Below are 25641 nucleotides of genomic sequence, written 5' to 3'. Positions count from 1 at the left end.
GTGGTGGTGTTGGTGAAGATGATGAGGAGTCAATCACAATTACGGCCACCGTCTCATTCTCACTATCATCATCGGATGAGCAATTTGATGAATCAATGTCCGTGAGCTAATCACCGACGATGTATGTCTTCCCATTTTTCTTCTTCTTGTGGAAGTTATTCTTGTCATCTTTCTTCTTATATGGCTTGTTTTTCTTTTTCTCATCTTCATCTTCATCACTTGAGTCATCTTTCTTGCCTTTGTTCTTCTTCTTGTACTTGTCTTTCTTGGGCTTTGTGCATTGGTGTGCTAGATGACCAAGTTCTCCATAATTGTAGCAATCCATCTCCGAGATTGCCTTCCTTCTTGTGCTAGTGAAGAACTTTTTTTCTTTCTATCAAACTTGACGCCATTCTTGTTGAGCTTCTTTAGCATCTTGGCGGTTCTTCTCACCATGAGAGCAAGACTTGCATCATCAACTTTATCATCACTTGAGCTCTTATACTCAATTCTTGCTTTGCCCTTCTCTTGGCTAGCCTTGAATGCTAAGTCTTTGTCTTTCTTCTTGGTAGAGGATGAGCCATCTTGTGGTGTGATATGCATGTACATCTCATGAGCATTGATCTTTCCCAAGATTTGAGTCGGTGTAGCGGTGGAAAGATCACCTTGATGAAGCACGGTCACAATATGTCCATATTTATCAATGGGGAGGACACTCAAGATTTTTCTTACAACATCGGATGGTTGCATTTGAGTGAGTCCAAGCCCATTGACTTTCTCTATAAGAACATTCAAGCGTGAATACATTTCATTAGCACTTTCTTTAGGAAGCATCTCAAAAGAATTAAGCTTTTTCATTATGAGATGATAGCGTTCCTCACGCTCACTCTTAGTTTCCTTATAGAGCGTACAAATGTCCGACCATAGTGCATGGGCGTGTGTGTGGTTGGTGTGCATCCGGCTAGGCCTATGTATCAGGATATACTCATCCGTTCTAGATTACAGGTCGTCTTAACTTTTCTAGATAATACATCTACAGTTTTTTGCTATACATCTGAATATATAATATGTCGAGATATACACATAAAAAACTATATACTAAAAAATACAAACAATTTATACTTAATACGAAGGAGTATAGCATTAGTTTAGAAAAGTCAAATAAAATGATTAGTTGGGGGAGAAGAAGAAGACTAGAAGAGCATGGAGGATTTTTTTTTCGTGATTGTATCACATGTATTTCTTCAAGAAATAGAAGTTTCGGTACATGACGAGCCCAAGTAATTCAAAGATTACCACAAGACCCACGGAAAAAAACAGCAAGAAAGAGGAAAAAAAACATAAGTAGAAGAGCATGGAGGGTAGTGCTAACAAAGCTGTCAATGGACGGCCTCTTTATTAATCTTAATATATAGGGGAATCGAGAATCGAGATAGGTAGTATAGAGAGATCTATATATATGGCTAGGGATCATCCGATGATGGGCTCAGCTCGAGCCTCACTGCCTCAGGCTACCTGCAGGGACCAAGAGCCAACGAAAAGCTAGTGTCGCGACGTGCCGCCGAGTACGTACGCCTCCATTATTGCACGCCCACGCCACGAGCACTCCAGCAGCAGCGGCTCGATCGGCGCCAGCGCCATTGCCATCACGATTCGACGGCGCGCGCGGCAGGCCACCAACTGTGTAACGAACGAACTAGGTGTCATTTCACTCAGCTTTTCGCCAAAAAGGAGAATAAGGACAGATTGCCTGAATTCAGACAGCAAGAAAAAAAAATGGCGCCTTGAAAAGAAAAGAACAGACGGAAATGAAAAGAAAAATAAAAAGAAAAGAAAAGAGAGGATAAAAAAAAACTTGCAACTTTTAAGCGAACAATAGTACAATGCAAGTTTTGTTTTGCAAGAGCTAGATCGATCGACGCGGAGGCAACGGGGGCATGGTGCGTGGTTCGTGGACGTGCACTCAGCGAGGGCGGATTCTCCTGGCGTCCCGCGCCAAGAAATCCAAGTCCAACGACGACGGAGCTGACTGCTGAAGTGCTGAGGCAGGCACCCGAGGCAGCCTTGCAGTGCATTCCACGTCTGCTGCTCTTTATTTTTCTCCTTTTGTGGTAACGCGTAAACTAGGAATGAAGCCACTCTTTCTCGTCGTCGTGCCGGGAGGCCAAGAAGCCTATAGACAAAGTCGCTGCACCGGCACTGCCAATCATTGGCACGCATTTGCTGCGCTGCCTAGTTTAGGTCTCAGGATGCAAGCGGGCCGCTCTGCAGACGGCCCGCACGCCGCCGCTCTGGCCGCAACCCTGCTTAGCAGGATTAGCAGGCGTCCACTTGTTAAAGCACTTAAGCCCACGCAGGCTTGGCGGTGGAGCCTGCTAAGCCGGAGCATGTTCATGCTTGCCTCCATCCTCGCCGCCGGCTGGGCCGCGGACGCCGTCGGCCGCCGGGGCACCGTCGTGCTGGCCAACGCCTTCCTCCTGGTGGGCGCGCTCGCCATGTCGCTCGGCGGCAGCTTAGCATCGCTCATGCATGGCTGCGCGGTTCGTCACCAGCGTCGGCATCGGAGACTCGGAGTCGCACGAGGAGGAGCCGAGTCGCAGCCTCGCAGGCCTGTGCGGGATTTTGCGGGTTTTGCAGGCTGCCCAGCAGGTCGGACTGCCTCGACCCGCGACAGAAAAGCAAGGTGCTCGTGGTTGTCCAGCGGCCAGCGGGCCGGATTTGCGGGGCAGGCTAGCGGGCAGGCCCGCGCCGCTTGCATCCTTATTTAGGTCCTGCCGCAAACTAGCTCAGTTGGTTAGTGTTTTTTTTTTTGTTAAACATGTCCTCCTGAATTCAATTTCTTAACTTGACACGGATGTTCGTATTTTCTCAGATATATTCTTTGATTTAGCGGCGCTATTCCTTTACTAGTGACAATGTGTTTGTCGATAGTGAGACGTCTATGATGACTGGTTAATCTCGAATCTTTTGGACAATCTCGAATCTTTCAGTGGTAGGAAACGTGCTCGTCGAAAGCAAAATATTTATGTTCACTTTATCAATCTCGAGATTTATCGGTCTTGTCTAGTTCGGTCCTTCAAACGTGCTGATAGGGCTAAGGTATGCGTGTATGTTTTCATAGAGAACGAGTGTACGTGCGTATATGTGATCGTCTGCATTTGTGATGTATTTCAAAAAAAAAAAAAAACTTAGAGTCGGCAACCTAGCAGGGCAGTTGTCATATCCCAACTTTGTTGACCATGGCTGAAGCAACGAAGAACCAACCACAAAGTGCTACTCCCTCGTTCAAGAAATGATACAATTCTAAAATGTTATGTCAAACGACCTAAAGTTGAACTAAATTATGTAATATCATGTTCGCTTGATCGTATCAGTCATGCTTATCAGTCATGATACAATATTTTTCTCTTACAACAAAACAACATCAGCCGGCTTATAAGCCACGTAAACGATCAAGCGATCAGGGTATAAAATGGTAGAAGTAGTAATATTGATTATACTCAATAGGTACAATTAAATCGAAATAGATTTTCATAATATATATTTGAAGTCATACATGTAAATATTCTTTTCTATAGCCTCAGCAAACCTAAGATGGTTTGTGACTGGATCTCGAATTGCATCTTTTTATGACACAAGTAGTAATAAACAAAGTGATCAGCACTATACACGTCCTAATCACACGTTATCAGAGATTAACTTGATTTCTCCGCGATAATCTAACAGAAAACACCTGCGCTGCGTCGCAATTAGAAGGGAAAAAAAACTGTTGTTCTATACTAGTATGGGAGTCGTCCAAGTCAACGTGATAAGCTTGCATATGAGCTGAAAACAGAGGGGAGAAACTTACTATTCACACCGGGTTTGACTTTCCTCTGACCACCTCGTTTTTTTACTGTACTCACCTTGACGTCAATTCTCTAATTTCCGTCTTTCTCTGACACAATCTGCTGATGCACTCTAACTGCTACATTTCTTTTAAGGTTACTTGTCTTAATCAGTACCCGTCCAAAAAGAGTGCAACCAGAGGTTTTGTGTCAGTGAAATTGACTTTGAACAAATTTATAGGGAATAATATTGACAGTTATGTCTTTAAATATGTTTATGATGATAATATATATCATAATTAATCTAATAATGCCCATTCTATATCATAAATATTATTGTTTTTTAATATAACTTTGGTCAAAATTTAAATTGTTTGACTTCTCGAACAACAACGATAATTGCATTATTTTGGAGACGGAAGAGTAAAACAGAGCCGTTCGATGTGGTCTCAACTTCTCATAGCGGTCTCATTTCTAGGCCAGCTTCATTCGCCATGCCATCTGTTTTTGCCGTTGTATTGTACTAGTGGCCACCGAACGTGCGTCTTCCTTGCATTGTGCCATGTAGATGTGACAGGTCTCATCTCATGACTAACCCAAGTTTCACTTTAATTATAAAAAAACCCCAAATTTCACTTTTACCTCAACCCACTTGGAAATATATGGACAACTCCTTGGCTAGCTGGGCCTATTCGGCTGGTATTAAAGTCGACTGATAAGCTGATTTTAACTGATTTATTGTGAGAGAAAAATACTGTAGATTCTAGCTGATAAGTCGACTGATAAGTTTAAGCGAACAGGCCCGTAGATCACTTTGATTTTATCCCAAATCAAACTTCTCTAACAAAAGTTCACATAAAAATATTTTTTGGCCCATGCTGATATCGGAATAACATAACACATGATCTTTGTATGTGCAACACATTTTGCTTGCTGGTCCCCAAAGCTAGTTAGTGGTGCTCGTAGGAGAACCACTATTGTAACGAGATATTTGCCCCGGGCCCCACCCGTCATCGTCGGTCCCAGGAGATCCTCGGCCGGACACTAGGGAATAGGGATCAGCACCTGGCACGCCTCGACGTGCCGAGCAGCCCGTCCGCGAGAGGCCAAATGGCGCCGTGCGTGCTCAGCAGTCAGCACCCACCTCCATCTCCATGGCTCCGTTCCACGTTCCACTTCCACCCCGTCGCTGCTGAACCACCGTAGGCGTCGGCTCCCTCCGTCTCTCCCTTCCCTTTCCCTCCCCCAGCTGTAGTGCGAAGGAGAGTGACGACGCCCCGCGCACGCATCGCAGTCGCAGCAGCAGTAAGGCACAAGCCGAGCGGAAGCTGTAACAACGACACGAAACCAAAAACCTCGCGTATAAATCCGCTCGCCGCCGACCGACCACAGCCCCGGCCCGCCGCGCGAGTGGGTGGGTGGGTTGGTAGGTGCGGGGTGCCGGTGTCGGTGGGACGGCAATGCCGGAGGCGGCGCGGGGCATGCTGGATCCGGCGGGCGAGGGGGAGGCGGAGCAGGAGGAGTTCTACGAGTCGCTGGATCGGATCCTCTCCTCTTCCTGCTCCTCCACCTCCGCCTCCGCCTCCGACGACGACGCCGACCACCGCCGCCGCAGCAGCAGGCGCCACCACCTCCTCCACCAGCACCACCACAACCCGCCGCCGTCCTCGCGGCCGGACGCGTCCTCCGCGTACGACGTCTGGATCTCCGAGCCCACATCCGTCGAGGAGCGCCGCCGCCTCCTGCTCCAGCGCCTCGGCCTCGCCTCCGCCCCGCCGCCGCCTTCTCCGCCTCGCCGCTCGCCGTCGCCTCCCGTGTCTCCCCCGGCCTCGCCTCCGGCGCCCGCGGAGGAGCCCAGATCCGGCGGCGGCGGGCTCGGGAGGCCTCCGCTGGCTCGGAATCCCAGCTCCAGCGGCGGGGAGCAGCAATGCCGGATACGGAACCTGGACGACGGCACGGAGTTCGAGGTCGGGGAGGTGCACGAGGAGGAGGTGGTGCGGGAGGTGGGCACCGGCCGCCACCTCACATTCGAGGAGTTCGAGCTCTGCGTTGGCCGCTCCCCGATCGTGCACGAGCTCATGAAGCGGACCACCACCGCGGCCTCCGCGTCCGCCTCTGACAACGCCGCCCCCGCGTCCAGCAGGCCCCGGAGGAAGGCCGGGGGCGGCTGGCTGCGCGGAATCAGGCAGCTGGCGGGCACCGTCGCGTACGGGCGCCGCAGCGCAGACGTAGGGGACAAGGAGAAGGAGAGGAAGGAAAGGGAGGCGCGGCGCCTCAGCTCTGCCACCGATGATAGCCTCGATGGCTCCGGCTCGCGCAATGTCGGGAGGGTCCGGGTGCGCCAGTACGGAAAGGCGTGCAAGGAGCTCACTGGGATGTTCATGACGCAGGAATTGGCTGCCCACTCAGGCTCCGTGTGGTGCATCAACTTCAGTCTGGATGGACGATACCTTGCCACTGCTGGAGAGGATCGTGTGATCCATGTGTGGGAGGTGTCGGAGGGAGACAGAAAGGGCGAGTTGCTCGGGGAAGCTTCGGTGGCGAAGGAGAGCGGTGGTGGCTGTAGCCCGTTTCTCACGGTTGTTGGGAATGATTCACCGGAGATCGCCGCATTGTCATTGTCCTGTGCTGATGGGGGCTACGTGGAGAAGAAGAGAAGGCCGAGGAAACAGAGCAATCGGAAGTCTGTCGGGTCTGATCATCTAGTTGTTCCGGAGTGTGTATTTGGTTTCAGAGACAAGCCAGTTTGCTCGCTTCTGGGACATGCCGCCGATGTCCTTGATCTTTCATGGTCCAAATCTCAGGTACGAATTCGTGATCTTCATCTCAATGTCATTTTTGGGTATTTTTTGTATTATAATTCTGAAACATCTCATTAAATAATTGCACAGACCAATTTTCTTCAGACAGAAAAGAAACACTTAATGTCTGTTGTGATGAATTCTAGTATGGTTGTAAAGAATACTGTTGTCAAATGGCCATAAACCAAATGAATGTACAATGTTGCAAGCAAATCATTTTTGGCATTTTGCTACATGGGAAATTGGGCATATGTCTCAGCATGTAACAGGAGATCTTGTTGCTGAGAACTACACTAATTATGCAACAGTACCTGGTGAATTTTCTTGCCGTATGTAATAGTTTGCGCATTACTTATCTGTGCAAATCTGATATTATTGACATGTCTGTTCGATAAAGAAAAATACAGCATATTTATATTCATCGCGAACCTTCCACTGTTATAAGAAGGTTACTGCCCTGCTCTTTTTAGGCCTGCTTCTTTTTGGCACTTTAGGTCTTATTAATGTTCGATCAGGAAACAGTCAGTACAAGTTATTGGCCACTACTGTCAGAAAATTGTTATGATTTACACCTTCTCTTGCAGTACTTGGTCTCATCCTCCATGGACAAAACTGTTAAGCTCTGGGACATCACTGCCAGTACCTGTTTGAAAACATTCGCACATACGGACTATGGTGAGTTTTGTCACATGATATATCTCTATCCATTTGTTACAGTCTCTTCTTTTTTTTCTTAAAAAGAAAGATGCATTTTAAGGCTTTGTTGTTGTTGTAAAAAGAAAGATGCATTCCCTTTTATTCCTCAGTACAAATTGTTTCAACTTTGGACCATCCTGACAGATAATTTTGCTTCTTTGCGATCAAACTTTTGGCAGTGACTTGCATCCAGTTCAATCCTGTAGATGATAACTTCTTCATTAGTGGATCACTGGATGAGAAAGTTCGCATTTGGAATGTCCGAGATCGTAAGATTGAGGATTGGAATGATCTTCATGAGATGGTTACCGCTGCTTGTTATTCCCCTGACGGACAGGTTGAAGCAGTTCCTTTCTAGTACATATTTCTTTTTACTATAAAAATGTGCTTTGATTTTAATCTCTGTTGCCTTTGAAGGTTGCAATGGTGGGCTCTCACAAGGGAAGCTGTCATATATTTGATACATCTGGTATGACAGCCTTGCTCTCGCACATTCTGACTCATGTGCAGTTGTGCAGTTATTCTTTTTTTTTTTTTGCTAGAGATTTATACACCGACGAGTGATAACCTTGAGAGCTCCAGTTCCTCATATGATGAACTCATTTTCATATTGGTTTAATCGTTGCAGAGAGGAAGCTTCAGTACAAAAGTCAGATAGATTTAAGAATTAGGAAAAAGAAGTCTGGCCAGAAGAAGATAACTGGCTTCCAGGTAATACAGCACAGTGCATCCATTTCCCCGCCAATTTCTTTTTGTTTGTTAAGAAAGGCACATTCTTATTTTGGACCCCACAAGGAAAACATCAATCTGACACCTCCAGTCTCCGTTTTTTTTTTTGAAACGAAACCTCCAGTCTCTGGTGTGATACTGTTTTCTACCACTGAGTTAAATATCTGTGTTCCTTATGACAGTTTGCTCCTGGAAGCTCCTCGGAAGTTCTGATTACTTCTGCAGATTCAAGAATACGTGTTGTTAACGGCGATGAATTTGTTCACAAGTTTAAAGGTAATGCCTCATTCTCCTGCCAATCTGCCATGGTAAATTGGAGATCAGTTACATGTATTATTTTCATCTAATATAAAGGACATTCCCTTGCCTTATGGAGCTGTATGGGCTTGTGTGGTAGTTCTGGGTTTTTAAGTTTACTTGGCATTTGACTTTAATCCTTTCACCAGGGTTTCGGAACACGAGTAGCCAAATCTCAGCTTCTGTAGCTCCGAATGGGAAATACGTCATCTGTGCCAGTGAGGATTCTCACGTCTATGTGTGGAGACATGACAACAGTTCCCACCCTAGCAGGAGCAGGAGTACAGTTGATGTAACCAACTCATATGAACATTTCCACTGCCATGGTGTGACCGTGGCTGTCACATGGCCTGGTGCTGAAACCCGAGGTTCGTTTGGATCTCGAAGCAGCAGGCACAGTGATTCAGATGGAGCAGTGAACTCTGGTCGAGACCTCCCAGTTGAGAACACTCAGCACAATTCTGATGCAGCTGATATCAGATACAATGAGAGCCCAGTTTGCGAAGGAATGACAAGCAGAAGCACCAGTAGACATCAAGGTGATGGAGCATCCACATCCTGGCCTGACGAAAAATTACCGTCAGCCAAGAGCAGCCCTGGTCACTGCTCGTCCGATCTTTGCATGGGAGCTATGGATGTCCAGCGCCGGTCTGCGTGGGGTTTGGTGATTGTCACGGCTGGGCGGGGAGGCGAGATCAGGGTGTTCCAGAATTTTGGCTTCCCAGTTCAAGTGTAAAGCTAGCGTGAGATCATGCAGATAGGGATTTGTTTGGTTCTTTACTGTATAGATATCGGTAGGTTGTCAACAGTTTTACTGAAAAGTTCTCTCTGTTGCCCTGTCTCGTTGGATGCTTCAAGATTGTACTCCCAGAACCACACTATCATATGGTTAACACTATCACTTGTTCATATGGCACACATTACCTTAATCTGTTCGTATCTAATTTTCATACAAGTAATATATGAAACGAAAATATTTTCCCAAATTCATGAATTTACATTTTCAATTTTACACTTCCATACTTTCTGCATTTTCCCTATATTTCTGGTGTCTGATTTTTTGTTGTTATTGAGCCAACATTGACTAAAAAAAAGAATCTGTCTTCTGTGAGTTGCCCTTTTAATTATATATTGTTTTTTTTTTGTCTTTTGTGAATTGTCCTTTTAAGTGCGTTCGTTTGTTGTCTAAGAGTGATACCTGTTGCTAGTGCCTGAGATTTTAGATTTGAGCTCTTCTCAGGCGATGTGCATAGGTTTAGGTTTAGAAATGATCTTGGGAAGGCAAGCTCGCTACGCGGAGGAGGCAAGCCTGGGGGCCGAGGCAGCAAGGCAGCGTGGCCACCGCCGGTGTCTGGGCGGAGGTAGACGGTTGTTGAGTCAGGGAGGGGCAGGGGAGGCACGGAGATGGCCCGGCGACGGTGGGTTAGCACGGCTTGGGCTAGTGGGACCGGACGCGGTGGTCAGGAGGTCACCAAGGACAGGGCAGGCCGGCGGGAGACGGGGGCGAGCTCGCGAACTTGTTGTAGTCGTAGCCACGCACACTGAAGATATGATGATGGGATGTTGAAGATGACCTACCAGCCACACGATTAAGATCCGATGGCTGTGATTCGTCGCCTGACTCATGAGAGAAATAGAAGAAAAATCAGGCACCTGATGTATAGCAACCATTCTCCTCTTCTGTGACCATGGTCTTTTTCTTGAACTAACAATAATGGTGTTTATCATTTGTATTGTCTAGCGACTAGAGTGTGCTAGTACTAAACGCTTTGACACAAACTTAATTTTATTGTCATGATAAATCACTGCACAGATGTTACATCCTCGCCCCAGCTACAGATCAAGATTCACTGATCTAACTAGCAGCCACCATTTCATTTCGTAGTAAGGACGAGAAGAAACAGTGAAGGCAGGAAGAATTTTGAGCTGCTCACATTCCTAGCTGGATACCTCATCAAAACGGGACACACTGCATGCTAGGAACTTGGAACGAAGCACTACCTGAACCTGATGAGGCCGCACTGCTAAAACCGGAGCCCCTCAAGACGGCGACCGGTTGGCACTCAGTTCTCCGGTGGTGTCCAGCTGAGGTCGAGGCCAGCGATGTCGCCCCACGCGCCCGCGAAGCCCGCCGCGGCGTCGGCGCCAGCCGTTGCTCCGTCGTCCCACGGCGCGAGCCCGTCATAGAAGTCCGGGACCACCGACTGCCACAAGGAGGAGAAGGCCGCCGGTGCAAGTGCAACGCCGCCGCCGAGGTCGAACTGCGGGAAGAAGCTGCCGTCGCTGAGGAACGGGAAGGCCGACGTGAGGTCCGGCAGGCACGCGTCAGCGAGCGACGCTGCCGGCATCGGCGGCGGCGACGACGACGCCGCGGACGAGGGCTCGGCGGAAACCCTGCGCCGCTTGCCGCCCCCGCCGCTGGCGCGGCGCGAGGCGCCGCCGACGGGGACATCCCGCAGCGTGCCGCCGTGCGTCCAGTAGCGGCGGCACGCGCGGCAGAAGTGCCGCGGCTGCGCCGTGCTGTAGTTGTTGTAGTAGCAGAACTTGGTGTTGGTGGAGCGGCAGCGCGGGCACTCCAGCTGCTGCTGCCTCGGCTGCTGGCCCTTGCGCACGGCCTCGTCGCCCTGCCATGCCACCCACAACCGCACGCATCAGTGATGATCGGCTACTGGGTACGCTGATTCGCAGACGCGGAACTGCCGTGCGTGCCGCCTTCGGTGGATCGAGATCGATCGCGCTGCAACTGACCTGCTGGTGGAGCGCGGAGGAGTCGAGCAGGAGCTCAGCGTCGGAATCGGCCGGACGCTTGGAAGCACCAGTGGCGGCGGCGGTGGCCGAGTGGATCGAAGCCGCAGGCGCCATCTCCCGGGCGAGCAGAACCGCGCATGCCGAGGGCGGACGACGGCGTCGGCGGTTTAATAGACGCCCAGCAGCGCAATCAGCTGCCTGGCTAGCGCTGGTCTGGTCTCACTCACCACCTCGCTAGCTCTGTGGCCTGTGGGTGACCTGGGACGAGAAGGACTAAGGGAATACGATCGAGGGCTGCTAGTGCTAGCCGCCTAGCCGCCGGCCAGGCTATTTGTAGACGGTGGAGTGGAATGGAATGGGATGCCAGTGGCAGCGGCCGCGGCAGCAGCGAGAGAGACGTAAGCTAGCCGTCGCCGTCAAGTCCGACCTGGACGGCAATCAGCTCGCGCGGCGTTGGTTGGACGGGTCGTTGGTTGCATTGCAGACATGGGGAGGGGGAGGCCGGCGCCGGACCGGACAGGCGGACACCGCGCGCAGTGCAGTGCGGCGTGGAGCCCGCGGCTGACGCAGCAGAGATGCTCTTCTTCGGCGTGAAGCTACCTCGCGTCCGCCCCGTCTAAGGTCTAGAGTGGCACGCACGCGCCCGCCGTGGTCTAGTGTGGTAGGAGCAGTCGTTGCGCTTGGCGCCGCGGCGCGCACGGGGACGGGAAGGCCGGACCGGGTCGTCGTGCGCACGTGACGGCGCGCCGCGTACACACGGGACATGGATACAGAACGGCTGCGGGTTTGTTTGCCGAGGAGAAACGGCCGCCGGGTCGAGAGAGTTCGCGCGCGTGGGCAGCCTAGTAGATGCGTGCGCCGAGGCACGGCGATTTGGCGCCTTGCGCCGCCATTGGCATTGGCGGCCAGCTCCATGACTGTCTGACATCACTGGAAACTTCTTCTCGAACGTACGTTGCTGGGTCTACTCTGCAACATTGGCGTGCGACTCCTGTCGTGTTCATGCATCGCATCGCGTAGTATTCTCATCGCGGTGCTTCAGGACGTAGTACTCAACACAGGACGCGTATGGTTCCCCGGCAAGGCAACAGGCGCCGTGCTCGTGCCGGTGGCGGCCTTGATTCGTGCAAGCATGGGAGTGCGCCAGTGCGGTGATCGATCGATGCCGATGTGTGTGCCCCCTTCCATTCGATGGGCTGGGCTGTGGGCTGTGGGCTGTGGCGTAGGGCAACTGGACAAGAAGCGAAAACGGCAGCACTTTCGGCTGCCCAAAGCTGGGTAGCTGAGCTGTCAAGCGTCAGCTCGCTTTGACTCGCGAGAGGCGTGGAGCCTTCCAACTCCTAACCCCGAGTCCGGAGTCCCAACCCACTCGCGGTCGTCGACTCGTCTGCACGAAGGATCCAGTTGCAACTACCGCACACGCCCCGTTTGTTGTTCGCACTCGCACGCACCAAAACAGTTGGTACAAAACCTGTACGCAACGCGTAGTGTGGCTGTTCCTCCGAATGAAAAATGGAGTCCTAATAAACCCCCGGTGAGGCCCAAAGTCAGATCCCCCGGCAAGTTACTCATCACATGTCGACGAAACTGATGATTTATTTCCCAAATTGAGTTTGGCTACCCGTACGACTAAAAGGTATTCTCGCAGTTTTAAATTATAAGTCGTTTTGATTTTTTTTGATATATTTATTTTGCTATGTATCTAAATGTAATGTATGTCTAGACACATGGCAAAATGAATATGCCAAAAAAAAATTTAAGTGACTTTAAACGGAGGAAGTACTTTTTTTTTTGCGGCCCTGGCAAGCAAATGACTGCTGGGTAATAAATTCTAGCAACCAGACATTTCAAAATCAATGATCTGGATTGTTACTTGACCAGGCCCAAAGTAACTGAGATTTACTGTTGATTTAGATACATGGTGTTACATGAATTGTATTGGAACGGTTAATCGTACTCAACCTATAAAGATAGATGTCATTATTTATTAGTTAGGCTCCGTTTAGAACATAGGATGCTTATCTTATAAATAAATAAATTGATTGATTCTTATTCTTATAAAACTTATGTATGATTCTTGCGTTCAAAATGGAACTCAGTGAGAGGTGAGTAATCACATACTTCTGCTTCTCTTAATGAAACACATGCTGCGAGAACACGTTCGGAAATTAAAAAAGGCGACTAGTCAAAGAAACGATGGGTTACTCTATTGATCAAATCCAAACACCCTCTATACGTTAGTCCATCACCTTTCAAGATAAACCATTATATGCCTTATGCTTCTAGTGATTTGCCCATGCCCTTCTTAAGTGCTAAGCTCTGTGTGCTTTGGCTCCCCAATCACCCGCAATATCCACTATGGTCCTCCACAATCTACATACTACGCGCGCGCTTGACCTCCACATTGCCCCTCCATTGGTCCGAGAGATCCATCTAGCCCTCTTCCTAAACTTGTGGCAGGCTGTCTTTGCTCGTGCACGCACGCCTCCCTACTTCTCGACATGCACGTATCTCCGCTCATGCGTCCGTCAACCATGCACCACCCCCTGACCTGTCCTGTGTCCTCCGATCCCCGGCCTATTTGGCTGAGCTTTTATATGATCGTATATGTTCGTACATTATAAGCTAGAATAATATTTTTTTCTTATATTAAACTAGTCAGTAGTAAATAATCCACGATCGTTTACAACGAAACGAACGAGCTGCCCTTTTGTGTTACAAATGTATATACTATTATTACTAACATTCATCACAGGGCTTGCCAATGATTATGGTGCAGGATCAGGACGGTTGCTGGTCAAAGACGTGCAGATTAAGCGTCCAGTTAAATAGCTACGAATCGTACGACGAAACGAATGCGATGCGCATGTCATGCCAAAGCCAAAAGATGATGCCCCCCGCCCCCACGCAAATCTTGAATCGGAAGATTAGAATCCCAACAGGGTCCGCAAAACCATGCAACTTGTTCTTTGCTTGCTTTAGATTAAAATAAGATAGCTTTGGTTAGTTAGGTGCTCATTTTTTGCTAATTAATATTTTTTAGTGACCACTCAACTAGCGCCCGGACGTCTGGCTTCAGGGGCGCGTCCGGACGCACCTAGTCCACATAACGTTTCGATCTCGACCGCAGTTCGTCCTCCCGCCGCGCCCCACGGGACCACCTATCCGATGCGAATAGAATGAGTGCGCGCCCACGTCTGAAAACAAGCGCTCCCTTGCGTGCGACCCGTCCACCGCTGCGCCGCCGTGCCTCGTCGCGTCACCATCCCCCGCCGTGCCGCCATCCCCTGTTGCCCTCCACGCCCCATCTCCACCGTGCTCTATCACCTTGCAACACGGAGCAATGCGAGATGCAAACATCAGAAGTATGACTTGTTTGCAACATCAGAACAAAGTCTACTGCAACATCAAAACAAGACGACTGCAACAACGGAACAAAAGCTACTGCAATGCGAGATGCAAAATCAGAAAAAGAGACTAATGCAACAAAGAAATATGACTTGTTGCAACATCAGAACAAGGCTACTGCAACAACAGAACAAAGCGCAATGCGAGAAAGCAACATCAGAAAAAAAGACTAATGCAACAAAGAAATATTACTTGTTGCAACATCAGAACAAGGCTACTGCAATGCGAGATGCAACATCAGAAACGGAAAAGACTAATGCAATAAAGAAATATTACTTGTTGCAACAGCAAAATAAGGCTACTGTAACGGAGCTCGCCGGAACCCTAGCTACCGCCGCGTCCCTCAGATCTAGAGGAGGAGGAGGAGGAAGAGGGGGAGCGCTCAGATCTAGAGGAGGAGGTAGAGGAGGAGGCAGAGGGCTCAGATCCAGAGAAGAACCGACCTACCTTGTCGGAGCCACCGCCGTCGTCCTCGTCTCCGGGGAAGGAGGGGAGCCGTGTTGCTGGGAGCGTAGGGTACCAATGGAGTCGCGGGAGGGGGGAGGGAGGAGGGAGCGCCGGCGGACGGACGGGGCGGCAGCGACTGGTCGTAGCGTCCGTTCCGGTTGCGGGAGTGAGCGAGGGGAGGAACGGCTGCAGGAGTGAGCGAGGAGAGGATAATGATGAGTGCGGGAGACAAGGTCTGGGAGACGGCGTGCGGCAGGGGCGGGGCACAGCTTTGGGTGCGTGCGGCAGGGGCGAGTCGGTTCGGCGCGACTTTGGGTGTATCCGCTTCCGTCCGGACGACCGTCATATATCATTATCGTTTTAGTAACGTTGGCCAAGTAGCCTATAGGTGTCCGCACAGATAACACACCTACGTTCACAAGGTTGTTTAAAAAGAACAATTAGAAGAACGCGATCTTGTAGTCTTCATGTGTATAATTATCTTACCATTTTGTCAACAAAGGAGCCTCCACGTTGCAGAAACTACTCCCTCCATGCATTTTCGGGCTTTTCTAGTACGTCGATTCTGCTATGCACCTATAAATATACATTATATCTAAATACATAGTAAATGTTATATATCTTGAAAAGCAGGAGTGACTTATAATTTTGAACAGAGGAAGTACCATATATATTGTAGAAGATAAAATCAAAGTGCTCATATGCATGTTGATAACTTATCTACCATTGTCGTATATTGTATAAACATTAGCCCAAAATAGTACTCTTATACCTATTTCAGTATTACCCATCCCGGCCATGCCATTATTTAAAAAATGAAGCTAACACTCATGTCATACTTAAATGCATCTACCATAAAATTTGAAATTCAAATGATACAAAATATAATAAAAACAGAAACATACTTCAAGATGAGAAGTTAGGGACAATAAAAATATAATAGACAAATCAAAGGAGATAAGATTTAATGTAAGAGAACAACTAACGCATCTATATTGTAGAAAAATGTGTTTGAGTAATGGAAAATAAACAATGAAACTTATTGTCCCTTCTTGTACATATGCATATTGTTTGTCGGTCTAGGTAGCCAAAGGCTATTGTCTCTCACAACAACGAAAGAGGATAAGCGGATGTGAGGTGAGGTGGAAAGGCTTTAACATTTAGGATATCACTAAGCTTGTATAGTGTTTCAAGTGGTAGTTGAGCTCAGATCGTGTATCATATAGAATGGCAACAAGAGCGACGTGTCTATTTACACATATTACGATCAACACCGATAAAATTACCATCTCTATGAGAGGATACATTCATTTTGTTTCTGCACTACTCATAGCCACAAAATGAACGTATCATCTCATAGAGATGGCGTAAGCTTTCAAGGCCACAACGTTATTAGTTAGGATACAAAGTAAAAATGTAACCCACATAGCTATGGTAGGGCCAAAACCATTAGCAACAAATAAAAAATGCTAATGAAGGCATCGAGCAGTGAACATGGCATAAGATTGTGTGGTACAAGAGGATACATGTTGTTGTACTAGAATTGGTACATCGAGGTTGTAGCATTATCCAAATATAAGAGCAAGGAATGGCATGGAAATTATTGATGGTGGAGCACCTATTTCAATTATTTTAGCATAGTAGACATTTAAAACATGAGTGTAAAAGGTCTTAAAACATTTTTATCAATAAAAATTTCCTTAATTTAATATAGCAAGAATAAATAAAATTAGATATAAATATTTCAATGTACACAAGTAATTATCAAAATAAATTAAGCAATATCCATATGGATATTTAAGCAGATACATATATAGGATAATTCGCATAGTTGGGTGCCATATTTCAATTTTGCGTTAAAATTTAAATAATATATCATGAAGTATAAGCTGAGGTAGTCCCACAATTAAATGACATTTCATTTCTATTTTTAAGTGTCAAAATAATAGACTATTTAGTTTTTCTAAGAAAAAATAATAGACTATTTAGTTTTTTAGAAGAATAATAGATTACTTAGTGATAAAAAATAATATGAGATAGGTCCACCATTCACTCACCTAAACCCAAGGTGTCCGTCATTCCAATAGGCCGAAGTTAACGGTTCAATTTTTTTTTCCTAGAAGGCCGAAAAAAAAAGCCCATCTATTTAGTAAACTCGGCCAGCGTGCGGGTCTGCTCGCTCTCATCACCCAATACCCAGCCGCGGGTGGCCGGCGGCGGGCGCGCGGGGCTGGGGTGAGCCGGCAGGGGCTGCGTGCGGGCGGCGTCCGGCGGCGGCTGCGAGCTGCGGCCTTCGGGCGGGCGGCTGCGAGCTGCTACCTGTTTCACTACAGCAACATTTTATTTGGTTCAAAGGGACGACGATGGAGTGGCCGCCGCCGTCGACGTCGCCGGTGGTGCGCAGCCCCAGGCAGACGGTCAGCCTGATCCGCAACCGCCGACCCCACCGCGGTTGGGCCCCCTCCTCGAGGTCCCCCTCCTTCGCCGCCCGCGACCATGGCCCCAAGCCGTCCGAGGTGTACAGCTTTGTCGGATCCATCACCACAGTCATCGCCACCGCTGTCTACCTCGCCTGGGCATACACGCCTGAGCCCGTCCTCCGGTCTCTCGGCATCACCTACTACCCTAGCAAGTATGAAACACTTCTCTTCTTCCCCATCGCCCCCTTACTGTCCATGACCTTTTCTTCTTCTTCTTCTTCTTTTGGTCCTTGCTCTTGCTCACTCTGAATAAAATCTATATCATCAGTAGCACTGGGATAGACAGCTAGATACTGAATGGTTGCAATTCAGATAAAATAAAATGAAACCTGAATTTCATTAATGTGTGGCATTGATAACACTGCTGCTTGTATATTATATTACAGCTTAGAAAACTGCTCGATTTGGATGGGTGTCTCTTGCTGTAGCTGATTGCAGGCTTGCTTTCGTTCAGGTATTGGGCATTGGCGGTGCCATCGTTTGTGATTGTGGCCGTGGTGCTGTCCATGGGCATCTACATGGGTCTCAACTTTGTTGCCACTCCTCTGTCCTCTCCCAACTTCCTTAAGTACTATCTTCGGTGAGACTGAATCCCCTTGCTCCTTCAAATGATTGTATTGTTTTGCAAATTCTAGTTTTTATACATATTTGCCCTTTTCATCTTGTTGCAATGATTGTTTCACAGATGAAAATAGTCGGGAGCAAGGGGTGTGAGAGAAAAATACTGTTCGTTAAGTACTGTTGGCTGATTTGGTGTGAGAGAAAAATAGTGTTCGTTGACTGGAAAAGTACGACTTATAAGTCAAACAAGCCCAAGCGAACAGGGCGCTTATGTTTGGTAACAGATGATTTCTCCAGGTGGAATATGAGTTTACCATGGAGCCCCAGATTGGAAACAGTAGCAACATGAAGAAAGATTCCACGACAGCTGAACTTTCGTATTGCCTGCATAAGCAATTGAGAGCCCCATCGAACCCATTTTCAGACATTAGTATTGATCAGATCAACAATCGTATGCTTGATGATAGATGACGACTCTTGTTGGAGTGTGAGTTTACAACAGAGCGCTAGATTGGAAACAATGGAAACAGGACGGAAAAATCCACGTCGAGTGGAACTTTCATATTGTCTGCAAGCGTGACCAACCTAGGAACCTCCGGTCTTTCCCTGCAATTATAACTGTATTTACTTGTTGTGTAGTAATGTGATACACTGCAGTAGACTAGTAGTGCTATTATTTTTGTTGCTGTAGTAGGCTTGCATTTGCGTGCGCAAACTTTTTTTTTTTGAACTGAAAGGCTTCATCCGCGCCTATGATGTCTATGATCATTTTTCCACACTTTTTTGTTTGATTGTGAATGACTGAATGGAATAAGTTCATCCAACATCATTTTATTTCTCATAAGTTAATAGTAATTAGTAGAAGCAATAGTCATTGAGTCCTTCTACCATATCTGTGGTGATGCATCACCTAGATATTTGCGTTGATGTGTTCTTCAGCGATGGCATGACAGCGCATTCCTAGACGCTACTGTACAGCATGCCTCAAAAAAATATTTGACACTCCAACGAGCATCAACCAGACATTGTTTTCTTTAACAATAACTCCATACTCAATTTCCACCGGTAGTCTCCACTCATTTTCAAAATATTTAAAAGTTTGACTCAACAGAAAGTAAGATGTGTGTTTATTTTGTGATGGAGGGAGTAATTGGTAATTGCAACCATACCTTGCTGAAATTCCTCCCAATAACTGAATGTCACATCTGCTAGAGGGAATTTGAGGTGGTCATAGGCTCCTAGCGATGACGATGCGATGCAGCACTCGCACCAAAAAAATATATGAAGTTGCCAACATGGTTCCTTGTGCCGGTTTAGTTGTACTTCATTTTGCAAAAAAATTCAAGATTTCCCGTCACATCGAATTTTTGGACGCATGCATAAAACATTAAATATAAATAAAAAATAAAACTAATTACACAGTTTAGACGAAATTCACGAGATGAATCTTTTAAGCCTAATTAGACTATGATTAGACACTAATTGCCAAATAACAACAAAATGCTACAGTACCATTTCGTCAAAAAAATTGCCAACTAAATCAGGCCTTGGATCTTTTTTTCACAGCAGTTGGGTTGGCCGTTTGAGTACTCGCCCTGTGCATAGTTCGGTCCCGAGTCTAGCTACCCGAACCTTTTACGGTTAGTTCGGCTATATGCCTCGGGTCACTGAACTAACCAAATATTTTGATTTTATTGACATAATGTGTACTTTAGACTATTATTAGTCATATAATATTTATTCTAGTGGTTTATATCAACCATCACTCTTATCACTTTGTTTAATCTATATGTTGTATTGTTATTTTTGCCTTGAAATGGAAAAAGTATTTCTAAAATTTGCTACAAACTATAGTATTTAGTAGTTTTTTTTTTCTAATAAGTCCGGTTAGTTCGGTTATGTCGGTGTTTCGAGTTACCATCAACAATTAAATTTCTAATATTACGCGTCTGGCTCGGATGGTGTGTTAAGAGGACACGAAGTTTATACTGGTTCGGGCAGAATGTCCCTACGTCTAGTTCGTTGCTGCTGCTCGTGTTACTAGCACTGAAAGTTCGTAGTAGGGGTTACAAACGGTCGAGAAAAGGACGGGTCTCAAGTCTCTGATGGGATGAGCGAGCGGGTGCCAAGAGCCCGGTCGCTTCTCGGTTGTGTGCTTGCGTGTTCTAATCGGTTCGGGGTTCGAGTCCGAACCGGTGTGAAGTGTTGCGATGCGATTGAATCGATTCGATCGTTGGTCCGATGCCCCTTGAGGGACGCCATGCTTTCCCTTTTATAGGTCAAGGGAAAGCACGGGTTACGATCGAGGGAAAAGGGGAGAACGAGAAGGAGAAGAAGTCTTTCAGGATCGTCGGGTCCTTCTTTTCCTTCATGCGGGTAGCGGGTTCCGCCGACCCTGTAGACGTCAACAGGGATAGCTCCACGTCGTGGCTCTGTCCATCACTGGCGCCATGTGCAGGCGTCGTCTATCGGTCATGGCGCTCCACTCCGTCTTGGCAGACGTCGTGGTGAACTGACGCGCCCGTCAGTGTTCGTACGGGGGTTAGGCAGAATAACACCAGTACGCCCGACATTGTTCCTGACGTGAACCCCCAGGTATGACCCGTCGTGGGCTACATCGAGGCGTGTCAGTCTCTTCCCTGGCGTCAGAGCTTTGACCCAGTCCCATAAGCTTGGACCTGGAGTGGTTGGCGGTGGTATGGGTCTCCGTCGAGCAAGACGGAGTCCCCGGCCTCGGGGTCGGGTGAGGCGGAGTTCCTCCCCAGAGGCCGGGCGAGGCGGAGCGCAAACCCAAGGCTCGGGCGAGAAGGAGCCCAAACCCGAGGGTCGGGCGAGGCGGAGCCCGCGACCTCGGTGTCGGGCAAGGCAGAGCCAACCCTCAGGGGTCGAGCAAGGCGGAGCCACCCTCAGAGGTCAGACGAGGCGGAGCCCGTGGCCTCGGTGTTGGGCGAGGAGGAGCCAACCCTTAAGGGTCAGGCGAGGCCAAGCCAACCCTCGGGGGTCGGGAGAGGCTGAGCCTGTGGCCTCGGTGTCGGGCGAGGCAGAGCTAACCCTCAAGGATCGGGTGAGGCGGAGCCACCCTCCGGGGTCGAGCGAGGAGGAGCCAACCCTTAGGGGTCGGGCGAGGCGGAGTTTGCGCACCTCGGGGTCGGTTGGAACTGTAGTCGCGCTCTTGACTGCTCGGACGAGTCAATGTTGGTGGTTATTAGCTTCTCTTCGGGTATCCTAGTATTGGTCCTCGACAGGTCATGACCAAGACTGAACCAAACTAACCGAGACTGAACTTGCTCGGTCCTGAGTTCTAGAACTAATCGATCGGTCACCATTTTTAGATGACCGAACTTTCGAAAGGACCGAAGAATCGTTCGGTTCGGTTCGGTCAGACTGAAGGCCCAAGCCTGTGGAGGATTTGTCACCGTGATTTTCATTCGGTCCACTGAAACCTAGTGGCTCGATGAACAAGTAGAAAGAACAAGGAGAAAGGAACAGTGGCAATCGATCAATTCGCTTGATGAACGAGGAGAAAGGAACAGTGGCGATCGATCAATTCTTGTGCTGGCATTGACAGTCCAGTGCGCGGACTGCCATGCTCATGCTTTGTTTCACAGCAGGTGCATGGCTTTAGAGAAGTAGTGCAGCGCTGCCCGCGACGACCCGCCATCCTCCGCCCACGCCCTGCTCAGTGCTTCCGACTCCGCCGTGTCCCCCATCACCTTCTCCATCGCCTCGACCACCCTGGACCTCTCCACGACCGAGCTCTCCATGTTCCCGCGTGCCACCTCCACGCACGCCCCCCACTCCTCCGCCAGTATCTTGACGTTGTAGAACTGCTCGGCGGCGAGCGGCCAGCCCAGGAGCGGCACGCCGTGCGTGAGGCTCTCCAGCACCGAGTTCCAGCCGCAGTGGCTCAGGAATGCGCCCGTGGCGGCGTGCGCCAGGATCCGGAGCTGCGGCGCCCACCCGCGGACCACGAGGCCCCTGCCGCTAGCGCGCACACGAGCCTCGAACCCGCCCGGCAGCCACTTGTCGTGGAAGGCGCCATTGACGTCGAACCCCACTGGCGGCCGGACCGCCCAGACGAACGGACGGCCGGTCGACTCTAGCGCCGCCGCGAGCGCCGCCATCTGGTTCGCTCGTATCGTGTTCTGTGACCCGAAGGTGATGTACACGACGGACGATAGCCGCTGCGTGTCGAGCCAGCGGACAATCCTCCAGTCGTTGCCACCGTCGTCCTTATCCGACGCCGGGACGCCACGGACCAGAGGGCCAAGGGGGTACTGTCTGTTCGCTTGGCTGATAAGTCAGACTTACTGATTTGTTATGAGAAAAAAATAATATTCGTTGGTTAAAAAGGTACTACTTATGAGCCGAGCGAACACGGCGTATACCGGAACGCCGCCGAGAGTGCGCCGCAGCATGGCGAGCCCCGTGGGCTCGAGCTCCTCGACAGTGTTGGAGATCACCGCGTTCGTCAGGTAGCCACGCGGTATGTGGCGGCGGTTGTACGCGGTCCACCTCTCGTCGCCGCAGGTGAAAGTGGGCGACAGCTGCGAGCGGTGGATCACGACCGCGGGGTGCTCCGGCAGCCGGAGCGTCCCGTCGGGGCCGAACGGCAGCGCCGGCATGTTGGCCCAGAGAGCGTGCAGGATGACGGAGCCGAACGCGCCGCACGAGAGGAAGAAGGCGTGGGCGAGCCCATGCCGGCGCGCCACGTCCACGGTCCACGCGACGAACACGTCGGCGATGACGCAGACGTTGGCGGCGGTGGGCTCCTCGTTCTCCTCGCCTTTATGGACCCCGCCAGTTAAGCCCGAGAGGAAGTCGTCGAAGGCCTCGAAGAGCTTCATGAAGTCGCCGCGGTTGGAGAGAGAGCTGGTGGACTCGCAGTCGGCGGGGAGGCCGTGGTCGGCCGGCACAAACGGCAGCGCGTGGAAGCTGATGCTGGAGGACGACCCCGCGTCTGCGTCCGCCACAGAGGAGCGCAGCGCGGCCACGGTGAGCGGGGTGCAGACGATCGTGATCGTGACGCCATCCTGGAGCTCGCGGCGGAGGAGACGGGCGAGGGCGAGAAACCCGGCAAGGTGGCCCTGCGCCGGAAAGGGGAACAACACGACGTGATGATTCCTCTGAGTGGTGGCCGCCATGGAGATCGGCGATGGTGGATGCGTCCCGGCCGGGATGAGTTGTACAACACTGTAGAGCGAATAATAAATTTCATATGAAATGGAAGTCTGGTAGCTATTAACGTAGTATAGTCAGGTAGCTATCACGTTGATTGAGTTTGAAATGCACTTGGCCAATGATTCCTATGACTCCACCTAACGATGACTTGATCTCGATGACCTACTCAGGGCCGTGCCGGCGGGCGTGCAAGCCGTGCGTTGGTACAGGCCTCAAATTCCAAGAGGCCCCAAAAATTATGGCGCATTAAGTCCTGCTGATTTTTAGATTACTTTTGATTTTGTGTCTCTTCCTATATCGTGCTACCTGAATCGATCTACGTCGATCTGTCTCCCTGACTCTCCCATAGTCCCATCATGGCTTCCCCGTGTCTCCCGTCTTCATGATCAAGTAAGCCGACGCATGGCATCCATCTACAGCAATCCGTCTCCCTGGCTCTCCCATCCTGGCTTCACTGCCTCTCCATCTCCGTGATCAAGCAAGCTGCAAGCCGGATGGAGGTCTGGAGGCCAGCGCCCAGGTGTAGATCACAAGGGGTAAAATCCTGATTTCTAAAGACCTGAACTCGTGGAAGGTAATTATCTAATGGACTAATTATCTTATATTTATCGATACAAATATTTCTTTATGTTAATGAATAATTACTCGTTGCTATAAGTAGATGCAGAACTGTTGTATTGCGCAAAACGGTCGATGATGCATACACTCACATCCGATAAAAACACAAATTACTACTCTTTTTTTTGCGAGGATCACAAATTACTACTCAACAAGTGAAAACAAGTATTTTTATTTCAATTCTGTTAAATAATTTAAAGAACACTAAGAGAATGATATTGTGTTCAAATAAAAATTATGCAATCACAAAATAAATAGGTATGATTTTTTTATTTATCGCATTGCTATGTATGCATATATCATTTTATTTTTTAAGGCCAGTAGGGCCTCTTTTAGAGTTTGGAACGAGACCTCGAATTTTGACGGCACGATCCTGGACCTACTGGCAGCTTGAGCATCAATTTTTTTTCCCTAATTTAGAAATTTTTTTCCTCCGCTTGGTTGATCCTATAAAATATTGTCTGGTCTTCTGATAGGCTAGGAATCCGTGGATGACTAAACAACCCTTCTTTGCCCACCGTGTCACCAAGCTCCAGAAACAACGCATCACCTGATTGCAAGATGCAGATACACGGAACAGATTCGTAGATTGGCTTGGACAACCATTGTTGAGGCCTTCGGAAAGGGCACCTGGTGATAACGTGCAACACTTGTGGGAGACAATGGTATCCACAACGTCCATTTCCACAGAAAGTGTTGCGAAGCATTTGTGATGTTGATATCTTGTGAAATCTAGTCTAGAAGGAAAGTAACTGTGGAGTGTTCGAATGCAAGAAATGGAGCACCTTGGTTATGCTCCAACAATCGAGGAGGAAGCGTCCACCTGGTTTTTGCATGGGTTAGCGTCTTTGTTAGCACGAGTGTAGGTTTTGTACTCCCTGTTAGAGCCCCTTTAGAACACAAGAGTTTCACAAGAATTGTACATGAATTTAGTGATTAGTTCATTTTCACGGGAAAACGCGGAAACAGGAAAAATTCCCGCAATCCAAAGGGGCCTTAGCCAGAATGCAATTCTCTCTTCTCTGCCAATGAAGTCGGCACAATCTCATGTCCCATTCGTTAAACATATTTAGATAAGTTTTACAGTGGTCAAAGAAAAAGGTAGAAAAATAGGAGGTATCAACATGCTCCTACGCGGGCGTCCAACCATCTCTACCGAACAAGTTTCTCTCCCACGCCGCTGCTTGTGGCTGACACGGCCAGTCATCTCCGCTCACCTTTCTCCTTCGCCGCTGACCGCCTTACTCCCTCACTACCTCTTCCTCCCTCGCGGCCTCGCTTGCCCGTGCCCATCCTCTCTCTCCCCTCGCTGATGCACCTACCCGCCTTATTGCCTCGTCTCCATGGTGGCAAAGTGGATCTAAGTGGACACCTTTGTGGTGAGCCGTCTCTCAGCTATGAACTCCTCCATGGTTGGGTCCATCTCGGCGACGAACTACAAGATGGAGGGGTGGCCTCGCTGGCGGCAAGATCCTCCATGGTGTCTGGGCTCCTTCACACGAAAGGGCAATTGGATCTGCAATGTACGGTGGCAGACTAGGTACAAATTAGATTTTGTGATGTTGCAATAGCTTATTGGAGATGTTACAACATGTCTTTTTTGGATGTTACATGAGGTGTTTCAATATGTTTCATCGCATAATTTTGATGTCACATACAGGGAAAGGCAACTGGATCTACACTATACGGTGAGTTATATTGTTGTATGTGATATGTTGCCATAGTCAATCTTGGATGTTGCAATAGCTTATTTGAGATGTTGCAACAAGATTTTTTGGATGTTACATGAGGTGATTCAATATGTTTCATCGGATAATTTTGATATGTCACATGGTTTGATTTTGAGATGTTGTGATTTGAACGTGAAGC

The 25641-nt window shown here is 48.8% G+C and overlaps 4 protein-coding genes across 4 annotated transcripts; 2 read left to right on the top strand and 2 right to left on the bottom strand.

Annotated features, from left to right (window-relative positions):
* Window positions 1-4872: 4872 nt before the first annotated feature.
* Window positions 4873-9315, top strand: LOC136494220 (uncharacterized). The gene is made up of 7 exons (XM_066490388.1): window positions 4873-6610; window positions 7192-7282; window positions 7483-7640; window positions 7721-7772; window positions 7932-8014; window positions 8215-8308; window positions 8479-9315. Exons 1-7 carry the CDS (start codon window positions 5267-5269, stop codon window positions 9063-9065), a joined length of 2409 nt encoding a protein of 802 aa, XP_066346485.1. The 5' UTR covers window positions 4873-5266; the 3' UTR covers window positions 9066-9315.
* A 694-nt stretch (window positions 9316-10009) lies between these two features.
* Window positions 10010-11423, bottom strand: LOC136494219 (dof zinc finger protein DOF5.8-like). The gene is made up of 2 exons (XM_066490387.1): window positions 11078-11423; window positions 10010-10953 (listed from the first exon to the last, which is right to left on the bottom strand). The coding sequence occupies exons 1-2, from the start codon at window positions 11189-11191 to the stop codon at window positions 10393-10395; spliced, it is 675 nt and encodes a 224-aa protein (XP_066346484.1). The 5' UTR covers window positions 11192-11423; the 3' UTR covers window positions 10010-10392.
* A 5693-nt stretch (window positions 11424-17116) lies between these two features.
* LOC136494325 (phosphatidylinositol N-acetylglucosaminyltransferase subunit P-like) lies at window positions 17117-18761 on the top strand. The gene is made up of 3 exons (XM_066490490.1): window positions 17117-17564; window positions 17867-17992; window positions 18098-18761. Exons 1-3 carry the CDS (start codon window positions 17296-17298, stop codon window positions 18099-18101), a joined length of 399 nt encoding a protein of 132 aa, XP_066346587.1. The 5' UTR covers window positions 17117-17295; the 3' UTR covers window positions 18102-18761.
* Window positions 18762-21372: 2611 nt separating this feature from the next.
* LOC136492550 (UDP-glycosyltransferase 92A1-like) lies at window positions 21373-23117 on the bottom strand. The gene is made up of 2 exons (XM_066488528.1): window positions 22362-23117; window positions 21373-22250 (listed from the first exon to the last, which is right to left on the bottom strand). The coding sequence occupies exons 1-2, from the start codon at window positions 23115-23117 to the stop codon at window positions 21576-21578; spliced, it is 1431 nt and encodes a 476-aa protein (XP_066344625.1). The 3' UTR covers window positions 21373-21575.
* Window positions 23118-25641: the final 2524 nt, after the last annotated feature.

The sequence above is a fragment of the Miscanthus floridulus genome, chromosome 11, assembly GCF_019320115.1.
Source record: "Miscanthus floridulus cultivar M001 chromosome 11, ASM1932011v1, whole genome shotgun sequence".
Lineage (NCBI taxonomy): Eukaryota > Viridiplantae > Streptophyta > Magnoliopsida > Poales > Poaceae > Miscanthus > Miscanthus floridulus.
This window is presented reverse-complemented; position numbering and strand designations above follow the sequence as displayed.